Source organism: Anomaloglossus baeobatrachus, chromosome 2, assembly GCF_048569485.1.
Source record: "Anomaloglossus baeobatrachus isolate aAnoBae1 chromosome 2, aAnoBae1.hap1, whole genome shotgun sequence".
Taxonomy (NCBI): Eukaryota; Metazoa; Chordata; class Amphibia; order Anura; family Aromobatidae; genus Anomaloglossus; species Anomaloglossus baeobatrachus.
The window spans coordinates 120,350,560-120,371,710 of record NC_134354.1 but is presented as its reverse complement, the minus strand read 5'-3'; the positions used below and the strand labels follow the sequence as shown (position 1 = coordinate 120,371,710).

The 21,151-nt window shown below is 43.9% G+C and overlaps 1 protein-coding gene across 1 annotated transcript in view; it reads right to left on the bottom strand.

Annotated features, from left to right (window-relative positions):
- Window positions 1–21,151, bottom strand: part of CCDC92B (coiled-coil domain containing 92B) — a 116,610-nt gene that overhangs the window by 79,924 nt on the left and 15,535 nt on the right. Inside the window, exon 2 of the mRNA XM_075335291.1 lies at window positions 10,738–10,882. Coding sequence (XP_075191406.1) covers window positions 10,738–10,867 — 130 coding nt within the window. The 5' untranslated portion in view covers window positions 10,868–10,882. The remainder of the gene's footprint in view (window positions 1–10,737; window positions 10,883–21,151) is intronic.

The window sequence follows — 21,151 nt, the reverse complement described above, 5'->3', positions numbered from 1 at the left end:
GGAGGCAATCACTGCCTTAAGTCTGAACCCATGGACATCACCAAACGCTGGGTTTCCTCCTTCTTAGTGCTTTGCCAGGCCTTTACAGCCGCAGCCTTCAGGTCTTGCTTGTTTGTGGGTCTTTCCGTCTTAAGTCTGGATTTGAGCAAGTGAAATGCATGCTCAATTGGGTTAAGATCTGGTGATTGACTTGGCCATTGCAGAATGTTCCACTTTTTTGCACTCATGAACTCCTGGGTAGCTTTGGCTGTATGCTTGGGGTCATTGTCCATCTGTACTATGAAGCGCCGTCCGATCAACTTTGCGGCATTTGGCTGAATCTGGGCTGAAAGTATATCCCGGTACACTTCAGAATTCATCCGGCTACTCTTGTCTGCTGTTATGTCATCAATAAACACAAGTGACCCAGTGCCATTGAAAGCCATGCATGCCCATGCCATCACGTTGCCTCCACCATGTTTTACAGAGGATGTGGTGGGCCTTGGATCATGTGCCGTTCCTTTTCTTCTCCAAACTTTTTTCTTCCCATCATTCTGGTACAGGTTGATCTTGGTCTCATCTGTCCATAGAATACTTTTCCAGAACTGAGCTGGCTTCATGAGGTGTTTTTCAGCAAATTTAACTCTGGCCTGTCTATTTTTGGAATTGATGAATGGTTTGCATTTAGATGTGAACCCTTTGTATTTACTTTCATGGAGTCTTCTCTTTACTGTTGACTTAGAGACAGATACACATACTTCACTGAGAGTGTTCTGGACTTCAGTTGATGTTGTGAACGGGTTCTTCTTCACCAAAGAAAGTATGCGGCGATCATCCACCACTGTTGTCATCCGTGGACGCCCAGGCCTTTTTGAGTTCCCAAGCTCACCAGTCAATTCCTTTTTTCTCAGAATGTACCCGACTGTTGATTTTGCTACTCCAAGCATGTCTGCTATCTCTCTGATGGATTTTTTCTTTTTTTTCAGCCTCAGGATGTTCTGCTTCACCTCAATTGAGAGTTCCTTAGACCGCATGTTGTCTGGTCACAGCAACAGCTTCCAAATGCAAAACCACACACCTGTAATCAACCCCAGACCTTTTAACTACTTCATTGATTACAGGTTAACGAGGGAGACGCCTTCAGAGTTAATTGCAGCCCTTAGAGTCTCTTGTCCAATTACTTTTGGTCCCTTGAAAAAGAGGAGGCTATGCATTACAGAGCTATGATTCCTAAACCCTTTCTCTAATTTGGATGTGAAAACTCTCATATTGCAGCTGGAGTGTGCACTTTCAGCCCATATTATATATATAATTGTATTTCTGAACATGTTTTTGTAAACAGCTAAAATAACAAAACTTGTGTCACTGTCCAAATATTTCTGGACCTAACTGTATATACAGTTTAAGTTAATATAATGGTGTAATGGGTATTTATGTGGCCACTAGGTGGCCACAATGTGTAAAACTGCTTCCCGGGAACTCTCTTGGCAAGGGAGAGTTAATGCAGGGATGAGTTTAGTTAGTAAAAAGGGTGCGTATACAAGAAGTGTCTGGAGAGTCCCTCAGGGAGAGGAGCAACCCACATCTGTGGGAGATGTGAGGAGAGAAAGACCCCAATAATAATAATTTGGCTGACCCTCTGGGTTGAATCCTGGTGCCAGATACGTGGGGCCCTAGTGTGGAGAGGGCTGATTTAATTACGTCCCAAAGTGTGGGTGAAGTCCGTGCGGGCTGGATGTTGGCCACCCCTGGCAGATTTATCTGCGGAAACAGTCTTCTTTATATACAGTTGAAACCAGAAGTTTACATCCCTATCTAAAAAGACACATCTGCATATTTTTCTTACTATCTGACATGAAATTAGAATAAACCTTTCCAGTTTTAGATCAATTAGGAACCAAAATTATTTATATTTGCCAAATGGCAGAGTAATGATAGAGAGAATGATTTAAGGCATTTTTATTGCTTTCTGCAAAGTCAAAAGTTTACATACACCAAGAGTAATATGCCTTTAAACAATATGGGACAGTCCATATGATGATGTCATGTCTTTGGAAGCTTCTGATAGGTCTATTGGCAACATCGGAGTTAATTAGAGACCCATATGTGGATATATTTTAATGCACACAAAATATTTATATTTGCCAAATGCCAGAATAATGAGAGAGAATGTTTTAAGGCATTTTTATTACTTTCTGCAAAGTTAAAGGTTTACCTACATTTCATTAGTATTTGGTACTATTGCCCTTACCTCTATGACTTGGGTGAAACGTTTTGGATATCCTTCCACAAGCTTCTCACAATAGTTGGTAGGAATTTGGGCCCATTCCTCCTGACAGAACTGGTGTAACATCCATGTTTGTACGTCACCTTGCTCGCACCGGCCTTTTCAGCTTTGCTCACAAATTTTCAATAGGATTGAAATCAGGGCTTTTGATGGCCACTCCAAAACATTGACTTTGTTATCCTTAAGCCACTTTGCAACCAGTTTGGCAGTATGCTTGGAGTCATTGTCCATTTGGAAGACCCATATCCGCCCAAACTTTAAGTTTCTGGCTGATGTCTGAGATGTTGCTTAAGCATTGCCACATAATCGTCTTTTCTCATGATGCCATCTATTTTCTGAAGTGCATCGTATTTCACATTTGGGATGGTGTTTGTAGGCTTCAAAGCTTCTTCCTTTTTCCTCCAAACATAAGGGTGGTCATTATGGCCATACAGTTCAATTTTAGTTTCATCAGACCACAGGGCATGTCTCCAAAAATTAAGGTATTTGTTCCTGTGTGCATTAGCAAATCTGGCTTTTTTATGTTTCTTTTGGAGTAATGGCTTCTTCCTAGAAGAGTGGCCTTTCAGCCCATGTTGATACAGTACTCATTTCACTGTGGAAATTACCCAATCTTTCCAGCTTCTGCCAGCATCTTCACAAGATCTTTTGCTTTTGTTCTTGGGTTGATATGCACATGTCTGACCAAAGCACGTTCATCTCTGGTACACAGAACCCGTCTCCTTCCTGAGTGGTATGATGGCTGGACATTCCCATCTTGTTTGTACTTGCGCATAATTGTTTGTACAGATCTTGGCTGATTTCTTTTGACTTTCCCATGATGCTACACAAAGAAGAATTGTTTTTCAGGTGTGCATTAAAATCCATCCACAGGTGTGTCTATAATTAACTCAGATGTTGCCAATAAACCAGAAGCTTCCAAAGACAGAAAGTAATAAAAATACCTTAAAGGGAAGGTATCGCGTTTTTTTATTTTTGTATTAAAAATAGTGATTATGAAATCAAGTATTTTTAATATAAATTGAAAATTGCTGCTTATTTAGTTTTTATTTAATTCTAATTTTACTGGAGGCACTGGGGGGCTGCCATGCTGGATTTGCTGTGTGTGTAACGACAGTTACTCACTCCTTTATGGCAGCCCCTGTGCATAGAGAACAGTGGTTGGGATCCGACCCCATCAGTAACGTTACAGTAGGCATCTGCTGTGACCTGGACGCGCCCCCTGGGCTGTCCAGATCACAGCAGAGGGAGGAGATCGGCGCCATCATTGTGGAGCTCACAACTATGCTGTTTGCGCTAGTTTACCCCTCTCAACCGTCAGGATGTGTGAGTACGGGCCGCCTCCCCTTCCCTCGTTACCGTCTCCGATGACACCCCCTCCCTCCGCTCTCCCCAGCCCTCACTCTGCCCTTGCTACCATGACATGTCCCTACATGTCATTCTCTGTTATCTGTTGTAAACACTAAGATTAGGAGGGGGAGCTGTGACATCACACACAGGAGAGCAGACTCCGCCCACTTTACTGCAGCTGTAATGTGAGCTTTTTCTACAGTGGGATTTCTGTAGGATTTCAGCAGCTGCTCCCCCTAGTGTTTAACAGTGGAAAATATCAAACTTTTTAATTTTTTTTTTATATTTTGCTCAATTAAAAACAAATAATATTTAAACAAAAAACATTATTACTTTACATTTTTTCAGTTATTTAATTTTTTTTTTGACGACACCTTCCCTTTAAATCATTTTCTCTATCTCATCATTCTGGCATTTGGCAAAATTAAAAAATTTTGGTAAGCCTGATTGAACCATTGTCACCTTTGACTCTAAAGTGCTCTACATGTAATAAGGAGTAATATGCAAGATATGAATATAGATTACAGTGAGCAAAACCAGCAACGACATACTGGTACAGATATGGGAGGACCCTTCCCTGTGGATTTATAGTCTACAGGAAAATGAGGAAGGAGACAGTAGATTGAGGGGTTTACAGCAGCTTTGGTGGTATGGTGGCAGCTGGGTCAATGCAGACTAAGGTTTTTTCTATAAGGTGGGTTTTCAAGTTCCATCATAAAGTTCCAAGTGTGGTGTGTGACGCCCTGGCAAAACCAGGAGTCACAGAGGTTGTACAAATCTCTCAGGTACAATGCTCCATCCTCCTTGGCATACCAACACAAAACCCACACCCAGGTACACCACACAGCCAGTAAAGCCTAGTCACCCCCTCATGACAATAGGGACACACCAGTAGGCGGAACGAGGCGGATGGGAGCGCCCACCTAGGGGTCCTGAGGGGTCAGGGGGGAACACAACAGACAAGCTCAGACAACAGAACAGTTCTGACAGTTGAAAGTGGAGGAGTGTGGAAGTGCAGTGGAGTCAGGGGTTGGGGCCCCTGGACTACCGGACTAGGTGGCATACGGCAAGCAGGACCACAGGCGACAAAGATCCGGTCGCGGGAGACCTAAAGTGGACCGGGGCAGGGTTGTAGCCCGCCGGTGCCGACAGCAGGAATCCGGTACGGAGGCCGTGCACAGTCGGGGTACCTGGACCCTAGGACAAGGATGGTTGCAAGGCCCCTTGTTAATTGACCAGCCGGGGACAAGGTTTCATGCCTTGTTCCACAGAAGCCCAGAGAGCGAAACGGCAGCCCAACGCGGGGGATAGTGTGTCCGTCAGAACCCACAGAAATCCCAAGGGTCAGATTTCGCGGGCCACAGCTCCCAACATACACAGTACCGGGAGTGGACTTCCCCGTTCCAAGCGGAGTTGTCCCAGTGAAGACACAAACACTAAGTGCAGGGTGAAGGTACCCCTGTTTGCTAGACCTGGGTGTGGGACCCGAATACACCCGCCGGAGGCGACCAGTCACTAGCAATTTGGTTTACCACTGGACTTGTGTGCGATTCTTTGAACTGTGAGTACACCATTGACCCCCGGTCCAACCTGGCACGTCCCCTCCAGCAGCCATTGCTCCCGTGTACCTGGGCCCCGGGACTACACCTCCCCTACCTGTGGAGGGGATTCCATCCTGCTGCCCCACTCCATCAGCCCCGGGCGCCCCATCACCAGGCAGCGGCGGTGCTACCAACTCTCACCGCAACCCACAGGTGGCGTCACCTACAAAACCATCCCCTGTAAATACTCCCTTCCTATGGTTGTGAGGACGGACGGCCGTGCGAGCCCGGGTTCGGACACCACTCGAGCCTCAGTAACAAACCCGGATCTGAGCAGCCTCTGCAGCGGCACCGGCCCCCGTCCGCAACAGGTGGATAATCAAATATGTTTGGGCACAGAATTCTAGAAGATGAGGGATACTCAGATAGTCTTGGAGGTGATTTGGTGTGGAACGTAGGAGTGGGGAGGCAAGAAGGAGGATTATGTGTGGGAAGATATGAGGTGATTTGTTGAGAGATATATGGTACATATGGGACATATTATGGATGGCGTTATATGTCAGTGTTAGTAGTTTGAACTGGATACATTGAGGAATTGGGAACCACTGAAGGGATTTGCAAAGGAGAGAATTGGAAGAGTAGCAAGCAGAGAGGTGCATTAGTTGGGCAGCAGAGTTAAGGATGGACTGGAAAAGTGAGAGACTTAGCAGGGAGACCACAGAGGAGGATATTGCAGTAGTCAAGATGAGAGGTGATCAGGGCATGTACTAAAATGTTAGTAGATTCAGGCTTGAGGAAAGGACGGATTCTGGAAATATTTTAGAGTTGGAGGCAGCAGAAGGTTGTAAGGGCTTGAATATGTGGTTTGAAGGACATAGCAGAGTTGAGAGTTACTCTGACGCAGCGAACGTCTGGTACAGGGGAAAGTGTGAAGATATTTATTGTGCGAGATAGATCAGGTAGGGGAATTAAGTGTGGTAGAGGGGAGATTGTGTGTTAGTAGAAGAAGGAGAATATGGATTCTGGACAGCAGAGAGGTGACATCTGGGCAAGAGAGTTAGATCTGAGTGTCATCAGCCTATAGGTGGTGCTGGAAGCCATGGGACTTTATGAGTTATCCCAAGCCAAAGGTATAGATGAGAAAGATTAGAGGCCCAAGGACAGAGCCTTGAGGAACATATATCATGAGATGCCTTAAGTACACGCAGTAGCTTAATCTAAAAGTTACCTGAAACGACAGGTGAGACTCAAGACTGGTATATTGATTAACAGGGGTCCTGACACAATGGGGGACACAGACAGAAGAGGGCCCTTGTGCAAGAACAATATATGGACCATTTAAAGTCCAATAGTTTAGCATAATACAGAATTCTACCTGCTTTTGAAGTAGTATTGGGTCCCTTTATCTCTTGGACCCCTGTGCGACTGCACAGGTTACACCAAATATATGTCTGCTTTTACATCTAGTATAAAGTTGTGGAGGTATACAGACGTTCCCACTGTCTAGTGTGCTGCAACTAAACCCTCCACTTTAACTATACTGCTATTACTTGAGACATTTTTCTTATGAGCTCTTCAAGGTCAGACCTCACATACTAAGGCTATGTGCCCACGCTGCGGAAAATTCGAGGAATTTGCCGCGATTTGCTTGCGGAGCCATTTCTATGGCATTTGGGGAGTGCTGTGCCCATGCTGCGCCCATGCTGCGTTTTTTTCCGCAGCGGAAATAATGCGAATTTCCCTGCGGAAAAATCTGCAGCATGTGAATTATTCCTGCGGATTTCTCTGCAGCGTCCTATACTTACCTGCCTTGATAGAAGACACCGGAATCACTTCTTCTGGTGCAGACTGGAGCGCAGTGAAGCCAGGAGCAGGAAGCAGGAGGTGGACGGGGCCTGCACGAGCTCCTGTCATGTGACAGTCGGAGCTAGTTCAGGCCCGCCCACCTTCTCCGGCAATGTGCAGACGCTGACAGACATGACAAGAGTGTGAAGTGCTGCGTGATGCAGGTAAGTATGAACTACCGATCACTGCAGCACTTGTTCTGCATTGAGGATGCAGTGCCCAAGCCATGGTACTGTATGCTCAATGCAGAATACCGCAGCATATCCGCAGGACATTCCGCAAATAAACCGCAGCTTATAAACAAAGTTGTGCTGCGGTTTTCTGCGAGCTCCTTTGGAATGTCCTGCAGATATAACCACAGGGCACTCTCCCCGTGGGCACATAGACTAATACTGTACACAAGGGCAAGATCAGACTTTAGCTAAGGCTGCTTTCACACATCCGGTAGGTGCAGAGCCGGCCAGTCCGGCTCTAAAACCTATGCAACGGATGCGGCGAAAAAGCCGCATCCTTTGCATAAGTTTTTTAAATGCGGCCCGTCCGGTTTTTGCCGCTTGCGGCATGCTACTGAGCATGCGCAGTGGATAAAACCGCATGCGGAGGCTGGACGCGGTTTTTACCGCATCGCGCCGCATCCGGCGTCCATAGGCATGCATTGAAAAATGCGCCGCATCGGCCGGATGCGGCATGATGCGGGTTTTTTTGCCGCACAAAAAAACGTGCCAGGCAACGTTCCATCCGGCCGCCGCATCGGCTAAATCTGCCGCATGCGGCAAAAAACGGACGGAACGCAAGCCCATGCGGCACTAATTAAAGTCTATGCAGGAAAAATGCAACCGGCAGCAAAAAAAAAAACGGTTGCGTTTTTCCTGCAAAGTGCTGGATTGTGCTGCACAGGAAAAATTGGAGGTGTGAAAGCAGCCTTACATGGCACGCCATCTGAATAGCATGCAATTACCTATGAGAATGTAATCATGGGATGACTGTGCTGGCAGCATTGCATTGCTTTTTCTTAGTGACATTGTATAGGGTATAACAGCTTGCCTCCATGTTATTTCTCAGAACTTATGTGGTTCATTAAACAATAAGTCAAGACTTGCAAGTATATAAATTATACTAATTATAATACAGTATTTGCGTCTACGAGGATAATGATATCTATTGACTGATATTAAGCACTGTATTTTACCATATAATAGCTGTTTTTGCATATTGACGTAACGTACAGGCTTCCATTTGCCACAAATATCCCCCATTGTGCCAGAAGAATGATTTACGGTATGTAAGAGTCTATGGTAGGAGCTCTTGGGATTTGCACATGGCAGCTGTTCCTTGGCTGAACAGCAGTGTGCTCAGGTGGTAAATGGGAGGAAAATGCATCTTGTGTGATTTCTCATTTACCGAACACGAATCTCATTGATCTCTTATTACACTATCTGACAAGTAAGCTATCAATCCAGTATAGAAAGCTGTTCTTTTGTCTTTAATGAACTATATGAATGGGTAGTATGACTTCAGGGAATATAAAACCTGAGTGAAGCAAACATTTATTCTAGAATACTGGTGGGCTATCGGCAACATAGGGGTGAAATCATTCAGGGGTCCTCGCTCTGACTCTTGCCTTGGCTCCTCTCTGGTATTTACGTACTGTACTCGTGTGTTGCTGTCATCAATACTATTAGAGGTGTTTCCCACTATTATATTTAAAAATTCACAGAAATTCCTCCTCATAAGGTCATGTATTAGATATGCTTTAAAGAGGACCACTTGAAGGGAATCTCACCAGGGTTTTACTACCCTATTGAGAGCAGCATGATTTAGGAGCAGAGACCCTGATTCCGGTGATGTATTACCGTATTTTTTGTTTTATATACCCCAAATTTAGAGGCAGAAAATAGGAAAAAATATTTAATGGCAAAATTAGGGTGCATCTTATAATCCTAGTGTGTGGTGAAGCAGCTCAGGAAGGTTACAGAAGGCAGGGTCGGCAATGCTGCGGGCTCGGCGGAGGGGGGTGTCGCGGCTCAGGAGGGTCAGTGGATGGAGGGTCAGCGATACTGCGGGATTGGAGGTTTTGCGGCAATAGGCGCCATTGATCTGCCGGCTTCATTGAATTGCCCGCGGTTGACAAGGTTGACTTCAAGTAAATGGCCGTGGAGGTAGCATGTGCGCAGATAGGACTCCGTGGCCATTTTCTTGAAGTCCATCATGTCAATCTGCGCACGCGCTGCCTCCACGGCCATTTTCTTGAAGTCTATTGCATCAACGGCAGGTGATTCAATAGAGCCCGTAGCCTGCTGTCAGATCGATGGTGCCCGTCACATTGCCGACCCTCCATCCTGTGACCCTCCTGAGCTGCTCCACTGTAATGACACCCGCTCCTCTGAACCCTCAGTAACGCCAAACCTGCATTGTTGTGTCCCATGAATGGGAACAACCTGTTGTATGTAATTCTTGCTTTGCATATTTTTCCTCCTATCAGGAAATTCCTTTATTGTTGCTAGGTAGATTAGACTGTATGAAGTTTGTCCCTATGTACCTCCGTTAGTTGGCTTCTGTATAGAATGCTCCTCCCTTCTCCTTCAGTTTAGTCTAGAGAAACCATTGCTGAAGAGACATGCCTAAAACCCCGTACAGATTATTCCTTTTCACCTGCATTTACTTTGTACTTAATACAAGATTCTAGAAGAAAACTACAGCGTTTCTCCTTGTCTTCCTACAAGTCATCGTTGTGCTGAGTTGACACTATCTGTGGAAGCCTTAGAGTGAGTAAACCATACAGTTATCTAAGGGACTGATAATTAGAGCGGTTGGATTCACTGCTATAAGGAAGAGACAGAATATGCATCCTGTGACCCTCGCTCCACCATCGCCACTGCAGTAAGCCATATCCGGATTATAAGACACACCCCCATTTTACTCTCAGTTTTGGGGGGGAAAAGTGCATCTTATAATCCGGAAAATACAGTACTTACTGGACTAATTACTTTCATTTTGATAATAACATCCATGTTTTCTCTGCTGCAGATCTAGCAGTTTTCAGAATGTTGACCTCTGTATAACACCGCCCACACCACTGGATGGCAATCTTCGGCCCATGTACAGTGTATATAGTAAGCTGCCAATCAGTGGTTATGGCGGGGTTATACAGTTATACACAGCTCGTGAATATGGTTGACTACCTGGCAGCAGTCCTTTAGAGATAATCTCTCGCTGATAGAGCTGTTCTTCCTTTTTCCATATATATATATATATATATATATATACACACACATATATACAGTATATATATATATATATATATATATATATATATATATATATATATATATATATATATATACACATACATAAATTCATACATACATACATACAATGTTTTTTATCTATATTTTATTCCCTCTAGAGGAGCCCGTGGAGGTAGGCGTGAAAAAAAATACTAAACTTAGAGTATGTTGTGTTTTCGAAAAAAAGCCACTGTTTGCAAGCAAAATGTAAAAAAGCGTGCAAATATTCCACAGAACAGTTTGTAATGTCATTCTAATTTTCCCATATACGTACAGCAGGTTTTTGTGCCCAGCAAATGCAGAAAAAAAATATGCAAAAACTTCAAGATCATATGTGGACATTCAAATGACACCTGATTCTTTTGTATCACTTGTATAGGGAGATGTTGGTGACCACAGATGTAAGTAAGGAGCAAAAACTGGTTTTAAAGACAAAAAAAAATCTTACCTGTACAACGTTTCTGCAGGCGGAGAATCTCCAGCTGAAGACCTTGCAACATTTCTAGTTGTTCCTTTTTTAGGAAAGTAATGTTGCGCTCCACACTTTGGATTTGCTGCTCCAAAGACTGAGTCTCCATTACGAGAGTCAACTCCTGGAAGAGAATATAACATAAAGGATAATAGATTTATTAGTTATGTGTTAGTTAAGCAAATCAGTATAGACATAAGAAGAAGACGGAAGATTAGAACTTCTAAAGTCAAGAACCCCCCACCCATATAAACCAGTTGATTTCACTGCAAAGGAAACAACTGCTGGTGTGAAATCCTGGCACCTAAAACAAAGTGTTGCAGAGCTGAGAAATCTATTGTACTCTATGAACAGGCGTCTAAATCTTGGTATAGATCATATAGTGAGCACCTGATTGGTAATTTTGGATTTCAGTTCATTAAAGTGCTTTAATATATTATCTCTGCTACATTTTTATTTTCCTCAGAGCTGTACAGAAAATGCTGACCAGACCCTAGTCACAATATCAAGCACCCCAATTCAATTTAGTGTCAAGCCAAGCTGGCCAAGTTTAGGAATGAGTAATGTTCTTTTGGTTTTGTAAGTCTGTCATATTCACTTGGAAAATCATCAAATATAGACTAAATGGACTAAAGTATCGGCACACCGATATATTGCACCCACCAGAGCTTTTATGACCTCCTGTTCTAAATCCATAGGCATTAATATGGAGTTGCCCACATTTGCAACTACAAACAGCTTCTACACTGCCGGAAAGGCTTTCTGCAAATTTTTGTATTGTGTCTGTGGGAATGTTTGCCCATTTATGCAGGAGGATCTGACTCACAATTTCCGCTCTAGTTAATACCAAAATTGTTTGATGAGGTTGAGGTCAGAGCTCTGTGTGGGCAAGTCCAGGTTCTTCCACCTCAATATCAAAGTCACCCAACTATACCTTTATGAACATTACTTTGTGCCGTGGGGCGCAGTCATGCTTAGACTATAAAAGGCCTCCCCTAAATTGTTCCTAAAGCGAAAAACTGTGGGAAGAAAGGCGCAAATAGGGTCTTACCCGGTATAACAATGGGAGGTGAATGTGTAACAGGAACACTCACCTGATGCGGTTGTGCCAGTCACAACCCCTTTGACAGCATGAAAGTAACGTGGAAGGCAGCAGTCCCGCAAAAACGGAGTGATTTCAGACAACAGGAGAAAAGCAGGTTTAAATACCGCGCCAAACCACAGGAGTCCAGATGAAGTTAGTAAATCTCTTTTCTTTATTTTCACAGGTCTACGCGTTTCAAGGACATATCCGTCCTCTTCCTCAGGACAAATGCAGAGAATACTATCTAGTATAAGATAGTATTCTCTGCATTTGTCCTGAGGAAGAGGACGGATATGTCCTTGAAACGCGTAGACCTGTGAAAATAAAGAAAAGAGATTTACTAACTTCATCTGGACTCCTGTGGTTTGGCGTGGTATTTAAACCTGCTTTTCTAAATTGTTCCTACAAAGCTGCAAACACGCAGTTGTCCAATATGTCATGGAATTAAGAAGCTTAGGTCAACCCTTGAAAATCAACTTGATGGCATTATCCAAATTTTACAGTCTGACAGATAACATTTGCCTGGCAGTCCCCAATTTCAGACTCATCCTTCAGACTACCAGGTGAAGTGTGATTTGTCACTCCACAGAACACATTTCCCTTGCTCCCAAGACCCAAGTGGGCCCAACACCACTTCATCCAATGTTTGACATTGTGCTTGGTGATATAGGACTTGCATGCAGACGCTAGGCAATGGAAACCCATGCCACGCTTTGGGCGCTCAGTTTTTGGGCTTTGTGCTAATGTTAACCCCTTATCTACATGTGATGTACAGTTTTGTCATATACCAGCTCTCTGACTTTGATGTGGGCTCAGGAGCTGAACCCGCATCTTTCCCAGGAGATGGTGATTGTGTTATTCAGCCATAATCTGCCTCCAACAGCCGCGCATGGAACGAAGCTACACCTGCGACTGTTAACCTGTTAAATTCCTCTGTCAATCTTTGACAGTGTCATTTACAGCATGCCGGCAGGGGTGCGTACCAGTCCATGTGTGGCGCCCCTGAGGCTCTAGTCGCCACAGAGTATTGCACCTTATTTAAGGTGCGATATTTGCCTTGGGTAAGGAGGGGGTTAATCACTGGTGTTCCACATTCACACTTTACATATAGCTTAGGAGCCTTCTCACAGGGGGAGTTGGCTCAGGGTAGGCAGGGGGGTGGCCATCATGAAGAATGGGACTTCCCCGGTCACTGAAGCCAGCCACCTGGGGGGCAGGTTCCACTTGGGGTAGAAGTAGGAGCACACTCACAATCTTCAGTCAGTCTACCCAGGAAACCAGTTCTGGAACACAATACCATCACCTCTTCTCTTCACGGGGTCTGGGGCTTGGAGCGGAGCACTCGTCCCAGGTTCCCCACGGCTGGAAGGGCAACTCTGCCAAAGGACTTTGTTCTTTCATACACCGCTGACTGCTTCTAACTTATCTGAGACCGACGGGGCACATCACAGCGAATGACCAGTTCTACCCGGGCGAGTAAAGACACCTGGAACCGCAGCATTTGACTCGGACTCTTATTACTGGCGCCACCACCCCACACCTCGGCACCAAAGGCCTTTGCCATCACTACTCCCCTCATCATCCTTCCTGGGGCCCACTCCACCTGTGTGGAGCGATACCATTTTCGGCTGCCATTACCATCCGCCCCGGAGAACAGTGACTGCAGCAGCGGCTAATCTCTGGCTGTGTACCACAGGTGGCGTCACGACAATCTTCCTACTACAACCCCCATCATCTTCCCTCCTTATTGGTGTACACCTCGGGCACGAAGCCGGAATCTGAAGCCAGACTGCGACATCCCAGACCACCACACCAGTAACTCAGGTATGAGGCCCCACGGCTGATTCCTCCTGCCCCTGGGTGCTACATTTTGCCGTCACAAACAAAATATCGTGCCCAGGCCAAAAACCTGGGTACTGTGCGCCTTAAAAGAACTGTGTTAAACTGTGTCTTTGAAAAAGGACAGTCGCAATAAGTGGTGCAAACCAGCAGGAAACTCTGTGCCTGCAAGGACATGTCCACTGAGGAGAATCACATACCTGAGTGACTTCAAAGATAGACTGTACAGCTTGTTTCGACTGCGGCTCCGGATCCTGGAACTGATTCAAGCCATGACTGCTCTGACCAAAGCGGTGCAATCCAAGCAAGGGACTCAGCAACCTGCAACCATTGAACTTCTAGTGCTGTTGACCACCCTGGCAGCGACGTGGGAAGACCCCGCTGCCACAAGTTCCTGATCGTTATGATTCTGATGGGCAGCCATTCTGCAGGCGCTGCAATAAAATTGGACACTTTGCCCGTGGGTGTGCATTGAATGCCCAGAGCCAGGGAGTTGGGACCAGCCCTCTGGCATCACCAGCAGCCAAGCAAGAATAACTGTTTTTCTTTCCCATATGCAAATATTGATATTAATTGCATGATGATACTGCTGACCGATAGCTGTTGAAAATGTTTGAAACTGCTTACTAATGGTGAATCCTATAAAGGGAAGAATGTTACTTGTTATAGTGCATACTGAAAAATTGCAGTGTACTAATTTTGTTTAGTTGCAGCCCAGGAGTGCTTCCATTTGTTGTGGGGGAATGTGGCACCCCTGAGGCTCCAGTCGCCACAGAATATTGCACCTTATTTAAGGTGCGATGTTCGTCTTGAGTAAGGAGGGGGTTAATCACCGGTGTTCCACATTGACACTTTACATATAATAGCTTAGGAGCCTTCTCACAGGGAGGGTTGGCTCAGGGTAGGCAGGGGGGTGGCCATCACGAGGCATGGGACTTCCCCGGTTACTGAAACCAGCCACCTGGGGGGTGGGTTCCACTTGGGGTAGAAGTAGGAGCACACTCACACAATCTTCAGTCAGTCTACCTGGGACACCAGTTCTGGGACACAACACCATCACCTCTTCTTCTCTTCTCTTCATGTGGTCTGGGGCTTGGAGCGGAGCGCTCGGCCCAGGTTCCCCAAGGCTGGAAGGGCAACTCTGACAAAGTACTTTCTTCTTTCAAACACCGCTGACTGCTTCTAACTTATTCGAGGCCAAAGGGGCACATCAGAGCGAGTGACCAGTACTACCCGGACGAGCGGCACAAAGAGTGAGTAAAAACACCTGGAACCGCAGCATTTGACTCGGACTCATTACCGGCGCTGCCGCCCCGCACCTCGGCACCTAAGGCCTTCACCATCACTACTCACCTCATCATCCTTCCCAGGGTCCGCTCCGCCTGTGGGGAGTGATACCATCTTCGGCTGCCATTACCATCCGCCCTGGAGAACAGCGACAGCAGCGGTGGCTAATCTCTGGCCGCGTACCACAGGTGGCATCACGACAATCTTCCTACTATAACCCCCATGCTCCTGCCTCCTTATCGGTGTACACGTCATGGCACAAAGCCGGGCAGGCCACCGCAACATCTCAGACCACCACACCGGCCCGGTGATGAGTAACTCAGGTACGAGGCCCTTTGTCTGATTCCCCATGCCCCTCGGGTGCTACACATGCACCCATCTGTGTACCTGTGTACCATGATGTCTTGGGTCTGCAGAAGTCTGCTGCAGAGCACTGGAATGCATAGAAACAGAGCCTGAATCCCCAGATCCTGAAAAATGAGAAGTTACGCCACGAGTCTCGGAAGATGGCAACAAAAGCACAATTCTTTTTTTGACAAACTTCAGAATTTTTTTTTACCACTTAGATAAAATTAAAACTATACATGTTTGGTATCTACAAACTTATACATACCTGGGGAATCATATTGCAAGGTCAATTTGGCCATATATATATATATATATATATATATATATTGAACATAGTAAATAAACCCCCCAAAAACATTTGTGCAATTGCACTTTTTTTTTGCAAGTTCACAGCACTTCTAATTTTTTCCCGTTTTCCAGTACAATATGCAGATTGAATGATGTAATTCAAAAGTACAACTCGTCCCATAAAAAACAAGCCCTCATATGGCTATATTGATGGAAACATAAAAGTTATGGCTCTTGGAAGAAGGGGAGGAAAAAATGAAAACGAAAAATGGAAAATCTCCAGGTGGTAAAGGAGTTAATAAAAACAAAACAAAACTATGCATGTTTGCAATCTTAGTAATTATTCTGACCTGGAAAATCATATCTCCAGATCATTTTTACAGTAAATATATATATAAAAAACAAAACAATTGTAGAATTGTGCTTTAATGCCACTCTTAGATTTTTTTTTTCACAATTTCCTTTACAACACATGATAAACTGAATGGTGTCATTCAAAAGTAAAATTCATCGCTCAAAAAATAAGCCCTCGTATGGCTATGTCCATGGAAAATATGAAAGTCTTGGTTCTTGGAAGAAGAAGAGGAAAAAACTAAAAGAAAAACAAAATGGAAAATTGCCATGTAAGGAAGGGATTAATGTCAAAGGAGGTTTGTTACTGGGTCGGCAGAGCATTGGTGGCTTTTATCCACTATGCGTTTCAGCACTCAGTGACCCCAATCTGTGATTTTATGTGTTCTCCATTTCATGGAGCTGTTGTGGCTTTTCCTTTTTTTATTGGCATGTTGTGTATATGATCAAAAATGTTGGACACAATAGCTCAGAATGCTGGACTGTGTTTTATAGTAAAATAGCAGACATCGTGGTGATAACCTATATGTAATGCAATATAGTCAACAGGGTCTCCTGGGTGTCATTGTTGTCATGCTTCATACAGTGGGTGAAATAATTATTGAACACATCACCAATTTTCTAAGCAAATATATTCCTAAAGGTGCTTCTGACATAGATTTTCTCACCAGATGTTGGTAACAACCCATCCAATCCACACTGGCAAAGAAATCAAATCATAGATTTTCATAAATTCAGTGATGTGTCATAATGAGAAATGACACAGGTAAAATGTATTAAACACATGAAGAAAGAGAAATGGAGAAAGCCATGGCAGCAGCCGAAATCTATCAGTAACTAAAAAGCAATCTTGCCACTTAGTGAAAAATATCAGTTAGTTGACCTAATGACCTATAAAAAGGTGTCTTATTACCAATGTGCCACACAAGAAACATCTCATGATGGGTAAAACCAGTGAGCTGTCTGAAGTCCTTCGCAACCTTATTGTTGCAAAACATACTGATATGAGCATTTCTTGCGGAAGAATTTCTAAACTACCGAAGCTTCCAATAAGCACCGTTGGGGCCATAATCCAGAAGTGGAAAAAACATCAATTTACCATAAACCGGCCATGACCAGGTGATCCCTGCAAGATTTCAGACAAAATAATGAAAAAAATTATCAGAAGAGTTGGCCAAGATTCAAGAACGACTTGTGGAGAGCTACAGAAAAACCTGGAATCAGCAGGTACAATTGTTTCAGAGACAACAATAAGTAATGCACTCAACTTCCATTGTCTGTATGGACTCATCATACAAGACTCCATTACTGGAAAAAAAAGCATACTCAGGTGTGTTTAAAGTTTGCACAACAACATTTAGTCAAGCCTGTGAAATACTGGGAGAATATAGTCTGGTCAGATGAGACCAAATTTGAACTCCTATTATGCCATAACACACACCATATATGGAGGCCAAAAGGCACTGCATATCACCTGAAAAACACCATAAAAACAGTAAAGTATGGACATGGGAACATCTTGGTGTGGGGCTGTTTTTTCACATATGGTGCTTGCAAACTTCATATGATTGAAGGAAGGTTGAATGGACAAATGTACCAAGGTATTCTTGATAAAAATCTGCTGCCATCTACTAGGATGATGAAGATCAAACGAGGGTGAAAATTTCAGCAACACATGATCCCAAACACACAGCCAAGGAAACTCTCAATTGCTAGAGAAAGAAAATAAAGCTGCTAAAATGTACCAGCCAATCACCTGACCTGAATCCAATATATAATTTATGGAAGGAACTGAATCTCAGATTTCATAGAAGGAGCCCACAGGACCTTTAGGATTTGAAGAGTGTTTATGTCGAAGAATGGACCAAAATCACACCTGAGCATTGCATGCCACTAGTTTTTGTTTCACACAGGAGGCATCAGGAAACTGTCATCACCAACAAAGGCTTTTGTACGAAGTTTTAAATAAATCTCAGTAAGCGTGTTCAATACTTTTTTCCTGTGTCATTTCTCATTATCTCACATCATGAAATTTATGGACATTTATGGTTTGATTCCTTTGACTGTGTGAATTAAATGGGTTGTTACTGGCATCTGGAGAGCAATTCATGTCAATAGCACCTTTAGAAATAATTGGATGGGTTGTTACTGGCATCTGGTGAGCAATTCATGTTAATAGCACCTTTAAATTGGTGAAGCGGTCAATACTTATTTCACCTACTGTATACGGCACTGCCATTTATTTTGTTGTTCACATAGCCTACGGGAAGGCAAATAAATGGATGACTGTACTGATGTTGTCCAGGTTGATTGTAGGACTGCAGAGCTAATTACTCAGTTACACCTAAATGGCGTTGTGGAAAGTATCAGCATTTGTCTTTAAACCTGCTGTTTGGACAACAATAAGCAATCATTTTCAGCTCTTCAGCAGCAAAACGCTGGTGACCTCTGTGTTAATAGCTATAGTCAGAGCTGCTATTCCACCATTCATACATAGTTAAGCTTCATAAGTAATTATTTATAAAGTCATACTGTACTTCCACATAAAAGCTCACAGCAGGCTGCAGTTTAATGAACAGTGACATTTAGAGTACAATTTAGTACCATGCATGCATTTTTAGGCCTGAGCCAGCATTAGATAGAAGCTTTTACACAAAACTGTCACCAATGGAAATATAGCACTCCTTAGGTACAAAACCAACATAATCAGGCATTAATCAGATCCAGAGCAAAATCTGGTCCTTAATGTTCTAGGAGCAACCACTGCCTCTTAAAGGGAATCTGTCAGCAGGTTATTGTTACCTCATATGAAAGCAATAAGATGTAGGCAATGAAAGTCTGAATCTGATGATGTATCATCTAGATTACTGGGTGCAGCTATTATGACACAATGTGCATTTTTAGCTTTAGCCATTTAGCAGAATCCGGAAGGCTGCCCCCATCCACACCTGGCTGTCTATAGAGACTGTCCATTGACTGCGAGGTGTCAATTAGAGGAGGTGTTGTGCCAGACATCATGGCGCGACCCAGTTAACCACAGCAAAGATAAGGGTCCTAAAACAGACATAGCAAATAAACAAAAGATTGGACAGTGACAACACAGGCATGCCTGTACTTTCAGTCTTAACCCTTACAACATGCTGGCTTCATATTATATAGCAAAAACATGCTGACAGATTCCCTTTAACTATTATGCCTGGCCACCTCCACATATGTAAATTACAAGAACTCACATCGCCACGATGAGTGTTGGCTTACTACAAGCACTGTATGCTCACACACCAAGGCTTACTTTTCAGCTTACGCTCACTATGGCCAAGTGGCTATCTTCATAGGGGATGTGGCAATGTAATTTGTCTACTATGCAAATCAGGATTTTCGATGTGCCCTTAGCATGCCACAAGGAGGCAGTACATCATTGTGCCTCCCAACTATAATGACTGGTTATCTCCCTTTATCTATATTGCTAGAGCTCACTTAGCCAGAGTGAGCAATGGCTGAAAAGAAAGCTTTGGTGTGAGAGCACACAGTGCTTGGAGTAGGAGCAACACTTTCTTACCTCTGCTGCGGTCATTTTCTAGATTTTACTAAAGTATCAGCTGCCTTATCAGAGATGAGAAAGTTCTGCACCTGCTCCATGTGTGCTACATGCCAAAGCTTTCTTTTGTACTAATTTTTATTCTAACCAAGTGTGCACTGGCAATCTACATAGGAAGAGGCCAGGTATGGTAATTAAGGGCAAATATTAGCCTGAGCACTTGTGGTCACACCGAGGGTACACCATTGCTCTCCCTGCTTCTAGACAGAGCGAGAAGCAGGAAGAGCAATATCAGCTCTGCTTCATCACTCTGTACAGACAAGCATCTATACAGAGTGAGAAGCAGGGAGAACAATGTCAGCTCTGCTTCATTACTCTGTACAGACAAGCGTCTATACAGAGTGAGAAGCAGGGAGAGCAATATTAGCTCTGCTTCATCGCTCTGTACAGACAAGCGTCTATACAGAGCGAAAAGCAGGCTGACAGTGATAGACAAAGTTCAATCGAGTTCTTGGCTAAGCCAAGGACTTGGGTAAACCCTGACGTCACCGATAACATGGTTGAAAAAAGCCGAAGACTGCAGAGTGACGAGCAGTGCAGTGAAAACAACCAGAAGTTAATGATCGGACCTGGAAGCAGAAGCGGCCAGGAAACAGCAGCTGAGCGGGTCTGCAGGACGCGTCATGGGACTGGTAAGTGTAATGACAATGTTTATTTTTAACTATATACTTTATTTTATAGCCCCCCCCCCTCCGCCCCATTAAATAACTGTAAAGTCCAAGCTCGGGGTTTGGACGCAAGTTTGCGTTATCTTCGGCCCCTAACTCGAACTTTACAAAACGTTCGGGCGAGGCTCCCGATCCCAAACATTGGGGCGGGGGATTCACCCATCACTATTCAGGACCACTTCAGAAATCATTGTCTGTGAACACATTTCACCTTTACAATCCAAAAATTCAATTTAAAGATCCATCATTCAAAGAATAAGACATACAGCATATAAAAAAAATCCAGAAACGCTGTCATCTTTTCAGGGCTAAAGCTAATTTAAAATGGACTGAGGAATAACAGAAAACTGTTCAGTGGTCCGATAAATCAAAATTTGCAACTCTTAATGTAAATGACAGACACCATGTCCTTCAGACTCAAGAGGAAAAGGACCATCCAGCTTGTTAGCACACAGTTCAAAAACCTGCATCTCTGCTGGTATGGGGTTTTATTAGTGCCTATGAAATGGGCAACTTACACATCCTGAAAGGTACTACCAATGTATCGAATGCATTATATAGGGGTTTTAGAACGATATACAGTGGTGAATAGAAGTATTTGACACACTGCTGATTTTGAAAGTTTTCCCACCTACAAAGAATGAAGAGGTCTGCTGTAATTTTTTTTGTAAACACACTTCAACTGTGAATTGATACATAAATCCAGAAAATCACATTGCATAATTTTAAAATAATTAGTTTGCATTTCATTGCATGAAATAAGTATTTGATCACCTACCAACCAGCAATAATTCTTTCTCTCACAGACCTGTTATTTTTTCTTTAAGAAGTCCTCCGACTCTGCTCTCATAACCTGTACTAATTGCACCTGTTTGAACTTGTTACCTGTCTTAAAAATACCTGCCCACACACTCAATCACACTCCAACCT